At 44.6% G+C, this 18,914-nt stretch overlaps 1 protein-coding gene across 9 annotated transcripts in view; it reads left to right on the top strand.

Annotated features, from left to right (window-relative positions):
• Positions 1 to 18,914, top strand: part of LOC139554899 (receptor-type tyrosine-protein phosphatase U-like) — a 297,039-nt gene that overhangs the window by 181,349 nt on the left and 96,776 nt on the right. For all 9 annotated transcript variants that reach the window (XM_071368151.1, XM_071368154.1, XM_071368152.1 and 6 more), the window contains exon 4: positions 18,564 to 18,645. In XM_071368151.1, coding sequence (XP_071224252.1) covers positions 18,564 to 18,645 — 82 coding nt within the window. The remainder of the gene's footprint in view (positions 1 to 18,563; positions 18,646 to 18,914) is intronic.

The raw sequence follows: 18,914 nt of genomic DNA, 5'->3' as shown, positions 1-18,914 counted from the left end.
TTTGAGCATGGTGGAACCTGACATTATCCCACACAATGACATAGGTCATGCCATCAGCTCTACAGACCTGATTTAGCTCATCAAGGATGGTTACATTCGAACAGCGAATCATGTGGCTGCCTGCAACTCAATATATAGAGTATATAGAGTAGAGAGCTTTAGATGTTGTTCGACCAGACATTAGAACGGGCAGGATGCGTAATCTAAGCAACTTTGACCCTGGTATGATTGTTGATGCCACACATGGTGATTCCAGCATCTCAGAAACAGCTGCCTTCCTGGGATTTTTACGCACTACAGTCTCTAGAGTTTACAGAGAATGGTGCGATAAACAAAACACATTCAGTGAGCGGCAGTTCTGTGGGCAAAACACCTTGTTAATGAGAGAGGTCAGAGGAGAATGTCCAGACTCATTCAAGCAAACAGAAAGGCCACAAATGCTCAAATATCAGCTGTTTAAAACAGTGGTGTGCAGAAGGGCATCTCTTAACGTACAACACCATGAATAATTCAGGCTGTTGTGGAGGCAAAAGTAGGTCCTACCCAGTACTAGATAGGTGTACCTAATAAAGTGGCCGGTGAGTGTACAGTAATGTCAAATCTGAAAACATGGTCTGGAAAAGTGGTACATGGGACCATAGAAACAGTGTCTGATAAAGAATGATGATGAAATATTACAGCCATAGATAATGTAGTCCAATTGGTTCATATTCCACGGTAATTGCTGTCAATGGATCTCATTATCCTGAAACTTTCATGACCTAAACATGGAATATTGTTTGTCAGTTTCCATAAAACTATGCATTAAGAGTAATGCAACAGTTACTTATCAATTTGAGCAGTTGTATCAATTGATAGTTAGATCATTGTAATGAAATGAATAGACAGTCATCTCAGATGTAATGTGTGAATTGTATTTTGAAATGGTAATACTTTGATGTTAAGTTGTGTCATTTTGAACAGGTGATTTTAGTTCAATGAACAAATGATCTTAGCTTTATGTGTATTGTATCCAAGCAATTGGAAAAAGTGTTAGAGTTTTTAAAAATTAGCATTTTGATCATTGGTTGTGAGTTTTGTGTCTAGAGTTTTGAAAAATGACATCAAGGTTCTGAAATGAGTGCCAAAGTAATTGTAAAAAACTGTATAAGAAATATCTTGCTGCATTTTGTAAACACAGATGAAAAATGCTTCTTATTGTAATTTCTGCCGGCATCAGACTAATTTCGTGTTTCAGTTGCACTTCTGAACTCAGATGAGAATTCACAGGCATTCTATCAGCAGACAACGCTCTGACTGATGTGAAGCTACTTTCTCGCTGTAGCCAGCCTATTTTTCTCCAGTAAAATGCAAGATTAACTTTAAGCAAAACATTAGGACATGTAGCTGGCCTCATTCTTTCTATGCTATGCTTAAACATTAGAAATATGAATGCCATGGATCGTTTATTTTTAAAAAGGCCTTGGTTTTTCATTGTAAGCTCATTTACTTGTGTGGCTGCAAGCCAAATAGCTTTGCGCTTCTGTTGTCATCTGATGAAAATGAATCTATTTTCTGCCAAATGTGTTGCACCAATGTATTTTCTGTGAAGGAAAACTATAGTTGCACGTCTGCCTTGATCAACATCATCGGCAAAGATGTTGTTTGGCGTTAACTGCCTTGCTCAAGGGCAGAATGGCAGATTTTTCTACCTTGCTGGCTCGGGATTTGACCAGCAACCTATCAGTTACTGACCCAATGCTCTTAATCCCTAGGTTACCTGGTTGATTGGTTGGTTGATTGATTAAGAACAGAACATTGGCTTTTAGAGCCTCACACATAGAGTATGTTCTATACTGCAGCTGAGAAACTACGCCAGAGACCAGCCGCTAGTGGGCCCCCACATGCTTGCTAGCTGGGAAACATCATGTCCTTGATTAGTTTCATCTGTTGTGCTTGTGCTGCTGGAATAGAATAAATATGTGCAAACTACCAGTTTGTCCCAGAGGAGCGGGTACTGCTGCACTCTGTCATCGTGACAACATGGGAATATAAATGTGGTATAGTAGTGTATTTGTCGTATATTTACCTGTATGACTTAATGTCCCCCAGTGCAGCAGAGTAATCAATATCTCTTTGTTCTGCCCTGTGTTTAGTTGATGGTGTTGTTATGGCTATTGTGTGTGTGTGTGTGTGTGTGTGTGTGTGTGTGTGTGTGTGTGTGTGTGTGTGTGTGTGTGTGTGTGTGTGTGTGTGTGTGTGTGTGTGTGTGTGTGTGTGTGTGTGTGTGGTGGGCTATATGGAAGCAGCCTCATTAAATCCTATGATTTATACCTCTAGCCGTCTCTCGTTTGCCCTCCTCCAAAACGCCCTTTAACGAGAAGCCAACAGCTGTGTGTGTGTGTGTGTGCCTGTGTGTGCCTGTGTGTCAATGGCAGCAGTAAAGGATTGTGGGTGTGAGTGTGGGTTGGCTGAACAGTCAATTGACCTCAATTCCATGTGACCCTCAGTAGAGGAGTGTTTTCCTCCATAACCTTGGTCTCCTCTCAGAGCTCCAAGCCTGGTCTCAGACACATATCAATAAATCAACACATCCTTAATGAGATTAGGCCCCGGTGTGGATCAATGCTGTGCGTTATGTGGTAGTATCCTCAGCTCTGCTGTCCTAGGCCTCGCCAACAACACAACCCCAAAGTGATTAAGAGTTAATGATTTTCTTCTGTAACATCAAAAGGTTCTCTTACCACCACTACAGTCTCCCACGTTTTTCTCACAGTGGAAGGGGATATGGGATTTGGGGGCGTTGGTATAATATCCAATCAGACCAAGCCTTGCCTGGGCTGGTGGTTTGGTGAAAGTAGAACTGTGTTTGTTGAGTCTGTCTGAAAACAGCGGTTAACACCCGGATAATATGTGTGTACGCTGAAGCAGCCTGGGTGTGGTGTGTTATATAAGTGGAAATGAAGACCTGTGGGTGGGTGTGACGTCTTAAGTCTCCCCCCGGGTACGCAGACAGACGCGGGACAGACTGCCTTGTTGGTCCCATAGAGCTGTACGAGGTTCTGCTGCAGGTAATGAGGCAGGTAAAAGACAGAGAGGATGACTGGTGCAGGGTTTTAATCCTGCCCTGCAGGGATGTGTCTCTCACTGCACTGTGAAGAGGGGGACAGAACAGAATAGAATAGAACACAGCCTGGGGTGGGGCACACTGCCTGCCTGCCTCTCAATGCCTCCCATTTGCTCTCCCCCTTTCCCCCTCTCCTCTCCCTTTCTGTCCTCTAGTCCTCTCCCCCTCTCTGCCATGATCTATCTTCTACTCTTTCCCCCTCTGCCCTCCTTTCCCTTTCTCTCTCTCTCTCTGTCACGGCTCAAAGTGCTAGTGAAGGCCCCAGAGGGCCCACTCATCCAATCCCACAGATAAGGATCACTGTCCCGCAGTCCCAGCCAACAGATCGGCCCCACGGGACCCTGACCAACAGCCAGGAACAGACAGACAGTGAAGAGAGAATAAAGAGCAGAGAGAGAAGAAAAGAGAACGGGACTGCTTCACAGGGCTTTAAAAGAGAGAAGGGGAGAGAGAGAGGGGGACAGAGAGATGGGGAGTGGGAGTGAGAGGGAGGGTGTTGAGATGGAGATTAGGTATCACTGAGAGGCCCCCAGGGGCCAGAAGGACACAGACTGGAGGAGAGAGATAGGCTACGTGCTCTGTAGCTGGAGATTGATCAGAGACTGAGCTTGCTATAGCCCCCTACAGGGATCACAAAGAAGATAGCAGTCAGTGAAGTGCTATTACCATTGATTGTTTCTGCCTCAAGTAATAGTAGACTATTCAGATGTGTCTTGTTGACTAGAGTGTAGGTGGGAATCTTGTTACTTTGGTATCAACAATGACGAGACAGCCTACAGGGAGGAGGTGAGGGCCCTGGTGGTGTGGTGCCAGGAAAATAAACTCTCCCTCAACGTCAACAAAACGAAGGAGCTGGTCGTGGACTTCAGGAGACAGCAGAGGGAGCACACCCCTTATCACATCGATGGGACTACAGTGGAGAAGGTGGAAAGCTTCAAGTTCCTCGGTGTACCCATCACAGACAATCTGAAATGGTCCACCCTCACAGACAGTGTGGTGAAGAAGGCGCAACAGGGCTGTCAAGAGGGTGGTGCGGTCACCGGGGTCACACTGCCTGCACTCCAGGACACCTACGGCACCCGATGTCACAGGAAGGCCAAAAATATCATCAAGGATATTAACCACCCAAGCCACTGCCTGTTCACCCCGCTATCATCCAGAATGCGAGGTCAGTACAGGTGCATCAAAGCAGAGAGACTGAAAGACAGCTTCTATCTCAAGGCCATCAGACTGTTAAATAGACATCACTAACCGGCTACCAGCTGGTTACTCAACCCTGCACCTTAGAGGCTGCTGCCCTGGAATCACATGGAATCACTGGTCACTTTAATAATGGAACACTAGTCACTTTAAAAATGGTTTACTTTATTTATTAATTCCAGTATTTTACTTTTAGATTTGTGTGCATTGTTGGAAAGTGTTAGATACTACTACACTGTTGGAGCTAGGAACACAAGCATTTCGCTACACCCACAATAACATCTGCTAAATATTTGTATGTGACCAATCAAATTTGATTTGATTTGATCAGTGGCAGGTGAACTGTCCCAGTCTTCTGATCTTTTAAAGAGGGAGAGATGAGGTGATTGAGTTTAAATGGAGAGGTAGCAGCAAACACTATCAAAACATTTGATGAAGCTCTCAAGACGTTCTCCTCCTCGTTTTGTGAAATCTTGCTTGGAACAAAGTCACTAGACATTGCAGCACTAAAGACTAAAGAGGGATAAAGACAGAGAGTGATCACAGTGGCCCTGAGACTGAAGTGTCTGTCTCTAACTCTCTGTCTGTCTTTCTCTTCCTCTGTCTCTCTCCCCTCTGTCTCTGTCTCTCTCTCTCCTCTCCCCACTTCTCCCTTGGTCTCTCTCCCCTCTGTCTCTGTGTTTCTCTCTAACTATCTCTCTCTCTGTCTCTCCTCTCCCTTGGCTCTCTTCCCGCTGTCTCGGTCTCCTCTCTCTCTCTCTCTCTCCCTCTCACTCTCTCTCCCTCCCCCTCTCTCCCCCTCTCTCTCTCTCTCTCTCTCTCTCTCTCTCTCTCTCTCTCTGGTTGAGCTCTGAATATTCATGGCTCTTGGTGCAATCAGTCCTGGACAGGCTCAGAGAGACGAGGGACAGGGGGATGGAACCAAGCCAGGAGACGGAAGGCGTAGAACTCTCTTTCTCACACTTTCTCTCTTTCTTTTGTCTTTTCTCCTCTTCCTCTCTCTCCAATTCTCAAACGCTACTGCTCTCCTCTTTATCTCTCTGTCTTAATTCTGTGCATCTTGCTTTTCACATTCCCTTCATCTCTTTCCAACTCTGTCTCCCTTCCTCTACACCTCCTTCTCTTCTCCTTCATCACTCATTCCCTCTCTGTCCGTCATATCCAAGTGCACCCCATTTCTCACCGCTCAACCCAATCCAACTATGCACACACAGGCCTGCATGCACACATGCACGGACACACGGATGCGCACCTACATGCACACATACTGAGAATATGGTGCAACCATGCACAAGCTCATACATGCTACATGTAGTTGCGTGTCCCCAATTCCCTCAGCCTACTAGATGAACAAGGTCCACTGCATCCCACGTCATATATTCCTGTCTTTTACTGCCACAATGTCAACACCAGTCAATACCATTCCACCCTCATTCCACTTTATTAACCAAAACAAATCCATCAACAGACCATTGTGGACAATAACTGTACAACACGTTCCTGTTTCTCTAACGACTGTTTCTGAAGCTGTTGAATTAATTTAAACACTTGTGTGGATCGATGGAGTCTGTCAGTGTACAAATTAAAAGCATAAATAACAACTCCCATAGCGATAAAAATTAAAAACCAGAATCCAGAAATATTAATTAGCCAACAAATCCTCTCTTTATTGCAATCCTTTATCGCCAGTCGCCCAGCCAGTCTGCTAGCCAGCCAGCCAACCAACAAACCAGCCAGCCAGCTCCAGTACAAAAGGGAAAATAAGCAAACATAAATATGGGTTGTATTTACGATGGTGTTTGTTCTTCACTGGTTGCCCTTTTCTTGTGACAACAGGTCACAAATATTGCTGCTGTGATGGCAAAACTGTGTTATTTCACCCAGGAGACATGGGAGTTTTGTTTTGTTTTCTCATGACTTGGTTGGGTCTAATTGTGTTGCTATCCTGGGGCTCTGTGGGGTCTGTTTGTGTTTGTGAACAGAGCCAGCCACCAAACCAGACAGCCAGCTAGCCTACCAGCGAGCCAGCCAGCCAGCTGATTGCATGTATTCCCTTTGAGGACGGGGAAGGGAACAGGGCATGGAGGCAGCATAGAGAAGTGTGTAATTCTGCACCATTGAGTTTTACGAGATAAACTGAACTGGTGCTGTAGCAGCCAGGGGGAGAGGGAAGCTCATGTTCAAATGTATCAGTGAATGCTCTTTCTTTTTTACCCCCCCGAACCAACCGCCAACATTGCCTTCCATGAATTCTCTGTACCCATCCTGCTGTGTACTTGGCTTTTATCCCTCTTCTTCCTCCTCCTCCTCCTCCCTCCCTCCTCCCAGTATCTGAAGGCAGTGTTTTTGTGATCCACATTCAGAGTTTGGTGTGTGTTATTATTTCCCCCATCTCTCTGCTTGGATGATGAAACACCTCTGTGGCCTGAGAGACAGACAGCGGTAGGCACAGCGCAGCAGCACCCCACTAGTTTCAACAAGCCTGGCCTTGATTTTCACATCACTGTTGTTTTTTGGAAGTGTTATGTCTACCTCCCTCCTCTCCTCATTCTCTTTGTAGCTCCACTTGGTTGCAACAAGAGGAAACAGGTAAAGAAAATAGGAAGACTGTCACAACCTTGAACTGATGAGGATTCTGTTCCTTTGAACAAATCCACCCTTTACGTTATGAGCAGCGATAGATAGATTGTTCCCTTCTTTGCCTGTGTGGATATTGGAGATTAGGGTGTTGCAGGTGTGGGTAGCGGAGATGTGGGGGAACTTTACTATGAAATATTTACGATGCTATCAAGCCCACCGTGACTGCCAATATCAATATAGCTTAGTCTACATCCTCTCTCATTTTAATCTGTCTCTGTCTCTGTCTCTGTCTCTGTCTCTGTCTCTGTCTCTGTCTCTGTCTCTCTCTGTGTCTCTCTCTCTGTCTGTCTGTCTCTCTCTCTCTCTCTCTCTCTCTCTCTCTCTCTCTCTCTCTTTCTCTCTCTCTCTCTCTCTCTCTTCGGAGTGCATGCTGGGAGTGAGTCGTCAAGCAGGAGTGATTGTGAGAGCGACTGGATTTCTTTTCACTCTATTGGGTGTTGGTATGTAAATATATATATATTGATTAGTTTAGTTGGTTTAAGGGTATTTTTTCTAAATATTAATAAGAAAGTATAGGGGTGGTGGGATAGTTTGAGGTTGTTTTGTTTGTCGCGAGGGCACAACCAGCGGGGGGGGCGGGTGGAAATGGCCACTCGTGGAGGTTTGGAGTATGAAAGACTTAGTCGAAGGAATGGAGTGAAGATTCCAGCCGCGGCTGGCTGTTCAGTAGAAGAATGTAGTCTTGCGGTGGGTGCTATCATTGGGTATGATAGCATCAAATCAGCCTCAAGGATGAATAGCGCTGTAGTGATATTCTTAGATTCTATTGAAAAGGTGAATAAAATAGTCGAGACGGGTGTGGTGTTGCGGGAAACACAGACGCAGGTATTTCCGCTTATGAATCCGGCGAAAAAAGTGATACTTTCTAACGTGCCACCTTTTGTTAGAGATGAAGTGCTGGAGCGAGAGTTAGCGCGTCATGGTCAAATCGTATCTACAATAAAGAAGGTTCTTTTTGGATGCAAATCTCCGTTGCTGAAACATGTCGTGTCTCATAGGAGGCAAGTGCATATGATCTTAAAAAAGGACGTAGAGGAACTGAATTTAGCGTTCAGTTTTAAGATTGATGGATTTGATTATGTATTTTACGCTTCGACTGAATCAATGAAATGTTTTGGTTGTGGAAGAGAGGGGCATTTGGTGCGCAGTTGTCCCGAGAATGAGCGCGCTGAGACCGGTAGTAGTTATAGTGCTGGTGCAAATAACGCACCACCGCGAAGGGATGAAAATGCTAAGGGTGCAGGGGAAGGGAGAAGGTGGGCAGATGTGGTTGGAAAAGTAGGAGAAGAAGGCATTGTGGATAAGGTGGAAATTGTGGTAGATCAGAACAAAGAGGGAGGGGAAACAGGTGGTGAGATTGCGACTGCCGTCGCTGAGGTGGTGTTGGAAAATGAAATTGGAGGGCAAGAGGAGATTGAAATAACGGAAAAAGAAGCAGATGTTTTCAAAATACCTAGGAGTAAAAGGAAGAACGTAAGGGGGGGTGAAGGGTCTAGTTCTAAGAGAAAGGTAGAGAGTGATAAATCAGTTGAAGATGAACAAGTGGTAGAGATGGTAGAGTTTTCGTCTGGGGAGGATAGCGAGAGTGAGTCTTCTGACGCGTCACAACAATGTAGCGAGACAAATGAGATAGAAGGGAGATATGGAATTGAGAAGATACGTCAATTTCTGAAGTTGACAAAAGGGAAGAAATATATGCAGGATTACAAAGTAACTGATTTTTTCCCTGAAAGTGAATTGTTTATTGAATCAGCAAAGTTTCTGATGTCAAAGATTACAGGAGGAGGGTTGAAAAGCCCTGAAATTGCTAGACTCAAGAAAGTGGTCACGAGAGTGATAAGTGATGTAAATTTGAAAGAAAATGAAAGAGTTCAGTTGCAGTTTTAACTCTGTAAAGAGATGTGGTGGCTGTATCATCATCTGTATATTTTTTTCATCCATGAGCAGTTTTAAGATTTCTTCTTTAAACGTAAATGGGGCAAGAGATGGTAAAAAAAGAGCCATGGTGTATGAGTTAATTAGGGGAAAGGGAAGTGACATAATTTTTCTACAAGAAACGCATAGTAATTTGGAAAATGAAGTCATGTGGCAAAAGGAGTGGGGTGGGACAGTGGTGTGTAGTCATAAAAACTCAAAAAGTGGGGGGGTGGCTATTTTGTTCTCAAAAGGGTTTTTGCCTTTGTCTTATGAGATTGAGGAGATAGTTGAGGGGAGGTTATTAAAAGTCAGAGCAAGGTATGAAAACATCACTATGTGTCTGATAAATGTATATGCCCCAGTGGTGACAGTTGAGAGGGTATGTTTTTTAGAGACATTATCAAATACCATTGAGAAATGTAATAAAGAGGATTATTTATTTATTGCTGGGGATTTCAACTGCACAGTCAGCGATTTAGATAGAAATCACCAAGAACCTCATATAGCCTCAAGGACTTTTTTAAAACGCCTTATTGTAACACATGAATTGTGTGATATTTGGCGGAGTCAAAATGGAGGAACAAGGCAGTACACCTGGGCGCATGTGAGAGAGAACATCATTTCTATGGCTAGGTTAGATAGGTTTTATTGTTTTGAGCATCAATCTCAGGTTTGTAAATCAAGTGTGATAACCCCAGTGGGATTTTCTGATCATTGTTTAATAACAGAGGTGGTGTTCATTAATGATGTAAAACCCAAAAGTGCATACTGGCATTTTAATACAACTTTATTGAGTGATGCTCATTTCAGGAAATGTTTCAGTGTTTTGTGGGAGAGGTGGAGGTCTCAAAAGGCCAGTTTTATATCACTTCAACAGTGGTGGGATATAGGGAAAATCCAGATTCAACAATTCTGTAATCAATACACGAGGAATGTCACCAAGGATATCACCAGATCAATGAAAGCCTTAGAGGTTGAAATAGTGGAACTCATGACGTTGGTTGAGACCACAGGAGATCGAGGCCATACTCAGGCCCTCAAGAAGAGAAAAGCTGCATTGGCAGACCTGCTGGGTATCAGAGCACAGGGGGCATTGGTGAGAAGTAAGTTTCAGGGAATATCTGAAATGGATGCCTCATCCAAGTTTTTCTTTGGTTTAGAGAAAAAGAATGGACAAAGAAAAATTATTCATTGTCTCAAATCAGCTGTTGGACAAGAGCTCACTAGCCCGAGTGAAATTAGAAAGAGGGCAGTAGAGTTCTATGCTGAGCTCTATAAGTGTGAGTACAAAGAGGATAAAACAGTGACACAACAGTTCTTTGATGGGCTCCCAAAGGTGGCTGCAAAAGCTCAGGTTGAGCTGGAGCAACCGTTGTCTTTGCAGGAGTTATACACTGCATTAAAAGGCATGGAAAATGGAAGGGCACCAGGCATTGATGGGCTTCCCGTTGACTTTTTTAAGTCTTTTTGGGCTATGTTGGGAGAAGATTGGCTAGCAGTAGTTAATGATAGTTTAACCGGAGGGTTACTACCAATAAGCTGCAGAAGGGCTGTCCTCACCCTATTGCCCAAAAAGGGTGACCCTAGGGAGGTGAAGAACTGGAGGCCGGTGGCTTTATTGTGCACTGATTATAAGATATTGTCAAAGGCTTTGTCCAACAGGCTGAAGGAGGTGATGGGGCAAATCATACATACGGACCAGTCCTACTGTGTTCCTGGCAGGCAGATAGGGGATAACATTTCTCTGATTCGTGATTTTTTGGACGTCTCTAAGGCAATTGGGTTGGAGGCTGGTCTAATTTCAATTGATCAGGAAAAGGCATTTGACCGAGTTGAACATAAATATTTATGGCACACGCTTGAGGCGTTTGGGTTCAGCTCGGGTTTTATTGCCATGATAAAGGTGATATATGGTGACATTGAAAGTGTATTGAAAGTTAACGGTGGTTTGAGTGCTCCTTTTAAAGTGTGTAGAGGTATTCGGCAGGGATGTTCTTTGTCAGGGATGTTGTATGCCATTGCTATAGAGCCACTACTAAATAGCATTAGAAGTAGCATTGAAGGGGTGTACCTTTCAGAGGATATTCCTCCTATTCGTCTCTCAGCCTATGCTGATGATGTAGTTGTGTTAGTGAAAAATCAAGCGGAGGTGGATAGTTTGAGTATAATGGTTGATCGTTTTAGGGGAATATCCTCTGCAAAGGTAAATTGGGAAAAGAGTTGTGCTTTACAGATTGGGAAATGGGCTGGAGGGAACATGGCTTTGCCAGGGGGGCTAGAATGGTGTAAGGGAGGTTTTAAGTATCTTGGAGTGTACCTAGGAGATGAGGGGACTATGGAAAAGAATTGGAGTGGGGTGGTTGAAATGGTGGAAGGGAGGATGAGGAGATGGCGTTGGTTATTATCTCGTATGTCATATAGGGGACGCACTATTATAGTTAATAATGTGATTGCCTCTGCACTGTGGCATCGGTTGTCAGTTTTAGAACCACCATCTGGCCTTCTGGCTAAGATACAGGCAATTATTGTGGATTTCTTTTGGGATAAATATCATTGGGTTCCACAAAGTGTTTTGTATTTATCAAAAGAGGAGGGGGGACAAGGTCTTGTACATCTTGCTAGTAGAGCTGCTGCTTTCCGGTTTCAGTTTATTCAAAGGTTGCTTTATGGACCGGAAAATGTGGTGTGGAGAGGGGTGGCAGGTCTTGTATTACAGAGGGTTGGAGGATTAGGATTAAAGAAGGCTTTATTTTTGGTTGATAGTAGACAGATTTCTAGGGAGGGAGTACCTCCGTTTTACAGAGGCCTTCTCAGAGTGTGGAGCATAATGAAGGTGTCCAGAAGAAATTCAGCGGAGTCAGTGCATTGGCTGTTGGAGGAACCGCTGGTGTATGGGGCAAGACTGGATTGTACAACTGCAGCTGTTCCACATTTCTCCAAGATTCTGGTGAAGGGCAAAATAATCACCTTAAAACAGTTAATGGCCATGGCTGGGCCCGCCTTAATGGATGGAAGACGGGTGGCTGAACATTTGGGGATGAGGTCGGAAAGGATTGTCGGACAAATGTTGGGGAGCTGCAGGAAGGCTCTGTCAGAGGAAGAGTGGGGAATGCTTAATAGCCAAGAGAAGAATGTACAAGATGAAGACGTCGCATTTCCAAGACTAGGGATTACACCAAATATCCCAGAGTCAGAGAGAAAGGGTTTATTGTTGGATTTGAGAGGGTTGGAGGAGGTGGGTTTGGATGAGGTGAATGGGAAGGACTTGTATAGGGGGTGTGTAAAGGTGTTAAATAAAGATAAATTGAAAAATAGAAAAGACACTCCATGGAGGGTAAAATTGGGAATTGATGACAAGGTAAAGCCAGCATGGAGAGCACTGTACAAACCACCGTTACAAAAGGGTACTGGTGATATGCAATGGAGGGTTTTACATGGCATTATTGCAGTTAATGCTTTCGTATCTGTCATTAACTCAGAGGTTAGAGATGGATGTCCTTTTTGTAATATAAGAGAAACCATTTTTCACTGTTTTATGGAGTGTGAGAGGATAAAACCTCTATTGGAAATACTGGAGTCTTTGTTTAGAGCTGTAGGTGAGTTTTTTAATAACAATGTTTTTATTTTGGGGTTTCAATATAGTAAGCAACAGAAAAGAAAATGTCAACTGTTAAATTTTATTTTGGGACAAGCTAAGATGTCAATTTTTTTGAGTAGGAAACATAAGATAGACACGGGATATGAGAAGGATATAAGATGTGTTTTTAAAGGATTAGTGAAAGCAAGAATAAAAGTGGATTTTGAGTTCTTCTCAGCTGTAAAAGATCTCCCATTATTTGAGGAGAAGTGGGCATATGAAGGAGTGCTTTGTTTTGTAGAGGAGGGGAAATTATTTTTTGTTGAGGAAATAAGTTGAATGTATATGTTCTTTTGTATTTTTATTTTATTTATTTTGAGTAGGAATTACATTTATTGTTTCATTTCTGAAAAGGCAGTGTGTCATTATTTATGTTAATAATTGAGTAGAAAATAAAGGTTTTATAAAAACTCAAAAACTCTCTCTCTCTCTCTCTCTCTCTCTCTCTCTCTCTCTCTCTCTCTCTCTCTCTCTCTCTCTCTCTCTCTCTCTCTCTCTCTCTCTCTCTCTCTTTCTCTTTCTCTTTCTCTTTCTCTCTCTCTTTCTCTCTCTCTCTCTCTTTCTCTCTCTTTCTCTCTTTGCATGACCGGCAGTCCATCTTTTCCCCATCCCTCCTCCTGTACTCTTCCAAGTAAATAACTCCCATAGCGATATAAATGAAAACAAGACTCACAAAATATTAATTACCCAACAAATCCTCTCTTTATTGCAATCCGTCATCCAGTCAGTCAACAAACCAGCTAGCCATCCTACCAGCGAGCTAGCCAGTCAGCCACCTACCCAGACAGTCAACAAACCAGCCAGCCAACCAACAAACCAGCAAGCAAGCCTACCAGCAAGCCAGACAGTCAGACAACCAGCCAGCCACCAGCTGATTGTAAGTATTCCCTTTGAGGATGGGCAAGGGAACAGGGCAAGTTTAAACCTTCACTATTACAGTGGAACCTTTTGTCCAGGAAGTTATCTAAAAGGGATTGAATTTGTTGTTGCCTAATTGTTTTTTGGTAGGTTTCCACACTACAATTTCATCTATAGCATTTCTTAATATTACTTAGTTCCTTTGGCTTTGATGCCTCACAATTGAGTATTGCTCTGTTCAAGTAGACTGTGATTTTGCTGTGATCTGACTGGGGTGTCAGTGGGCTGACTGAACGCTCTGAGAGACCCTGGGTTGAGGTCAGTGATAAAGTAGTCTATAGTACTTCTGCCAAGAGATAAGCTGTAGGTGTACCTACCATAGGAGTCCCCTCGAAGAGTACCATTGACTATGTACATACCCAGCGTGCGACAGAGCTTCAGGAGTTGTGACCCGTTTTTGTTGGTTTTGTTGTCATAGTTGTGCCTAGGGGGGGCATATGGGGGAGGGAATGCTGTCACCTCCAGGCAGTTGTTTGTCCCCCTGTGTGCTGAGGGTGTCAGGTTCTTGTCCGGTTCTGGCATTTAGGTCGCCACAGACTAGTACATGTCCCTGGGCCTGGAAATGATTGATTTCCCCCTCCAGGATGGAGAAGCTGTCTTCATTAAAGTATTGGGATTCTAGTGGGGGGATATAGGTAGTACACAGGAGGACATTTTTCTCTGTTAACATAATTTCCTTTTGAATTTCTAGCCAAACGTAAAATGTTCCTGTTTTGATTAATTTAAAGGAGTGAGTTAGGTCTGCTCTATACCAAATTTGCATACCCCCTGAGTCCCTTCCCTGTTTCACACCTGGCAGTTTGGTGGATGGGACTACCAGCTCTCTGTAACCTAGAGGGCAACCAGTGGGTCCATCTCCTCTATACCATGTTTCTTGTAGGATGACAATGTCTGTATTTCCGATTTGTTTGATGAAGTCCAGGTTCTTGCTCTTAGGCCAAAGGCAGATTACCTCAGGACTTGGATATTTTATGATGAGCTAGTGAAGGCTTTGTGTTCCATAAAGTGTCCAATGTTGTTGGTCGTGTGGTTTGGCCTCACGCCAGTAAGTGTGAGCAGAGCCTGCTGAGCATCTGGTACGTGCCATTGGCTTGGGCTAGTGTAAGAGTGGGGGTTGAGCCTGCTTGCCTGGTCACGGCCTGGGCATATATGTGACTTCCAAGTTGAGGCTCTCTTTGCGGGTGTGGAGGGCTTGGGTGGGCTGGGGGGATAGGTCTGATCTGAGGGGGAATAAATGGGGTGTGGGCATGGTTGACTTGGGGGGTGTTGATTGGTTGGGGTGGGGGTGTGGATGTGGCTGGTGGTGCTGTGGTCTGGATGTAGGTCCTCTCTGCATGCATCCTCTATGTGTAGGTCCGGGGGGGTCCCACAGGTCTGGGAGAGTGTCTCACTGGTGTCAGCGAGGTGTCTATTGATCTGTTGCTCATGTGTGAAGTGTTGGGGCTGCGTTTGAGAGCGATGTTGTTTAGGATCCGGGCGAAGGTGGGCACTGCTGCCTTGTATAGGTGGACCTGGTCATAAAGGCTGTTGAAGTCCAGGGTGGAGTGTTGGGCCAGGTGAACATTTGGTTTTGAGGCACAGTCATGGGAAATACTTGCGTTTACCTGCTGTATGGTAGCAGGGTGGAAGTCTTTTTGTGGTAGCAGGGTGGATATAACCATTTGAGCGTTGGGGAAAGTAGAAGAAGCTATTTCAATCACTCCCTTGAGTGCTGTGGCCACTCTTTTCTACTGTGCTCTCAGGTCGTTTGTGCCTGTGTGTATTATTATGTGGCTGGGTCAACCTAGTTGGTCCTCAGACAGAAGGTCTAGGGCGCACTGGGTGTTTGGACACCAGAGTTTAGACACACTGTGTTTGGGAAAAAGTTGTTTTTCTTGTATATATTTCCCGTTTGAGTCCATACGGAGTACAATCTGTTGCTTGTGTATGTCCTCAGTGGGTGTGGGGTGGTTGTCAGGAAAGCTATCAGGGTGGGGGGTGGGGAGGTGCTCGGAGGGGGTGGGATCCCCTGGGCTTGGAGGTCTTCATTTGTCTGTCCTGCTGTGATGTTGACGCTATGATCAGAGTCTGGGGTGGACTTTTCTGCTGTGGTGTCAAGACTTTTGTCGGGAGCTGAGGTGGGCTGTTCTGCTGGCTTCTCTGCGAGGGTGGCCACCTCTCTAGTGGGTTGTTCTCTGTCACACGCCATCCCCCTCTTTTTCTCCTGTTGATGTTGTCTCACCACAGTCCAGAGTGCAGATACGTCTCTCTCCACCTCCAGCACTCCGGGTCTGGTTAAGTGGATGTTGTTGTGCTGGATTGTTGTATGGGTCTGTGCTGACTGGAGTGTAATCACCTGCTGTTCCAGCTCTACCTGCCTTACCTCCAACTGGGTGAATTTATCCTTCATTTCAATACAGGATTAGTACTCTGTGCTGGAAGGTTGACTTTCCGCTTGGGGTTGCTCGTCTGTGGGGTTATGTAATGAAGAGGTCTGGTCTGATCTGCTCAGGGTGGGGGTATCTTTCTAAAGGGAGACCTTCTCCTGCTGAGCTAATTCTTTGATTATGTGATAGTCCAGCTGAAACTGTTTGGAGTTGCCCTGTACCAATACTGTTCCAGACTTATAGAGATTTATATTTGCTGACTCAGAGTCCTCTTTGTCTAGTATCCTGAGTTCCCCCCCCCCCCCCTTAACAGAGGGGTTCCCCCCCCCTTAACAGAGGGGTTGTGTGCTAAAATGGCACTGTGCTATGCCAGGGGATGGTCTGTGTGGAAGATGAGGTTGTTTATGTTCCCATTTTTATAATAGTTAGCAAAAAGTGTTTCTTGATTTTCCGTAAGGAGCTTCATTTTGTGATCTTTTCGTATCTTATCATTCTTTACATACACAGGGTGCTGTATTTTAATTACCTCTGCACAACGGTAGGCAGCTTCTAAGGCCTCTCCATTTGGTTGGAGTAGACTGTTCGACTCTCCTGCCATTGTTGGGCTAAAGGACTTTGACACCACTCACTTGACACGTTAATGCTAATTAAAGTTGTATCAAGCTTGGTAGCCTTAACTTAGCATTCCGTCCTTATAAAGTAAAATCTATCATTGTAATATATTTTTCTTCTTGGCTTTTGGAAATAAAATATAGCTTCAGACTAAACATTACTCACTCAGTTCCAGGTTGGATGGTGTTTTCAGATTTCTGTTGATTCCCAGAGAATTTGCTGTCTAGCTTTGGAATAATAATCTTTGGTAGTTGTAAGCCTTCCAGGTGATTCCGTAATTCCGTCCAAAATCAGGTTGTAGGTTTTGAGTTTTGAGTGAAGGTTATGTTGTAGAGGGTAGCATCCTGTATATGTCCCTGGCAAAAAATCCAAGTTTATTTAACTCTAAATCAACAGTATGTTTTTTTAAGAACATGCTGAAAAATGCAGGAGCTCATCTGCTCATGACCTCTCTGCTCTGTCTTTCTTTCTCTCTCTATCTGCATGACGACCACCCATCCCCCCTCCAGTACTCTTTGAAGTACATTCAGTGCTTTACTTCTATGGTGCTCTATACAATCCAATCAGAAAAATGACTTTCCCCTCCAGAGAGACAAAGATCACAGTTCTATGAATACACTTAGAGCCTGGTTGTTGCTGATGTTCTTGTGTGTGTCTATACCTCTCTCAGATGTGTGTGAATGAATGCACAAACGTTTTCTCTCTCTCTCTCTCTCTCTCTCTCTCTCTCTCTCTCTCTCTCTCTCTCTCTCTCTCTCTCTCTCTCTCTCTCTCTCTCTCTCTCTCTCTCTCTCTCTCTCTCTCTCTCTCTCTCTCTCTCTCTCTCTCTCTCTCTCTCTCTCTCTCTCTCTCTCTCTCTCTCTCTCTCTCTCTCTCTCTCTCTCTCTCTCTCTCTCTCTCTCTCTCTCTCTCTCTCTCTCTCTCTCTCTCTCTCTCTCTCTGCCCCTCTGTCTCTCTTTCTCGCATTTCCCCTTTCTCCTCTGAGTACAGCCAGATGCTGATAGTCATAATGAGGTAGGGTCAAGGCTCTGTGCAGTGCTGAGCGAGTGAATCAATGGCCGGGTGTGTCGCGGTGTGTGTGTGTGTGCATATTTGTGAGTGTGTGTGCGTGCGTTGGTGTGCGTCAGCGGCTGATGAATAAAGAAGTTGATTGTCTGCACTTCTCTAATGGCCCACACATAAGAATGAAGAATACTAAGATATTAGCAGACAGGGATGCGTGGCCTGTATCCATCTGTGGTTCTATCGATCCAGACCAGGCACTTAGAGCCTGATGTATTGTCAACACGGCGACTCACTGGGGCTGCTTCCCAAAAGACATCCTACTTTTGACCAGGGCCCATCGAGTGTGTGATAGTGAAATCTGAACTGTCAAGAGTCTGCTGGTTTCAGTCACAGCTAATGTATTATTGTCTGTTTGAGTGGGTGAAACACATCAACTATTATCTACACCTCTGATAACCTTTTAGGATCATTGGCAGAGCATTACACTGTGTGGTTTGTCAGTAACTATTGCATTGGTTCCATTGTGCCAGGAAAGCTCAATCAAGCCCAGCTAAATGACTTGAATGTAAAGTGCTATTTAAAGTCTGGCATCTATGAATGCAGTAAACCCCATGTCCATGTGCCGTTTATTTATTTGTTGTGCCTCTGCGGTAAAATAGTAAATTGTCCCTCACTAAACGATATGGGTTATTGTGGCAGTAATTCTTTTTCAGACGCCCAGACTCACTTTGGTTCTCTGTGGGAGAGATCTGGGATTCAGTTTGGTTTCTCAGCATGATGCTAGATTCATTTAGATGAGTGAGTAGAGATTTGGGCAGCGCTCAATGACTCCTGCGGGTCCACTGTTCTGTGTGTGTTCTCTGATGAAGAAAGATGGCTGTTTGAAAGAGAAGGAGGAAAAGGAAGGGTGGGAGAGAGAGATGACTGTGTGAAACGAAGCTGTCCTATGGGGCTCTGCTAAACTATAGATGTTTGAGTAGAGAGATTCGCCACCAGACAGGCCTCAGTGGATTCAAGCTGTTTGATTAGGACTTCCCCCTCTCTCCCCCTCCGGTCCTTCCCCCTCTCTCTCCCTAACGTGAAATCCTTTCTTCCATTCTCCTCTCATCTCTCCTTTGTCTCTCCTGTTCTCCTCTCATCTCTCCCGCTTGTCTCTCCTCAGGTGGTGTTTGAAGCATCGGTCTCAGCAGAACGGCGTGGCTACATCGCCATTGACGACATCCTGCTGCTCAATTACCCCTGCTGTAAGTAGCTACCCACCACAGTACAGCACCTGTGTCCCAATGCCCAGAAAGCACTGCCCCAACACACCAACATAGCAAACCCAGCCACCACTATACCAATATATCACCAATGCACCGTGTTAACGCACCAAAGCACCACAGTACAAATGTACCAATATACTTCAGAACAGAGCACAGAGCCAGTAACCTTTGACAAAGACATGGGAAAATGCGTGTCTGGGCGCTCAGGGGTGTACAAACAGTCTTAGGACTGTGATGGGTGGTTGGAC

Source organism: Salvelinus alpinus, chromosome 26 (genome assembly GCF_045679555.1).
Source record: "Salvelinus alpinus chromosome 26, SLU_Salpinus.1, whole genome shotgun sequence".
Lineage (NCBI taxonomy): Eukaryota > Metazoa > Chordata > Actinopteri > Salmoniformes > Salmonidae > Salvelinus > Salvelinus alpinus.
The sequence above is the reverse complement of the archived record's forward strand: the minus strand, read 5'-3'. Positions and strand labels throughout refer to the sequence as shown.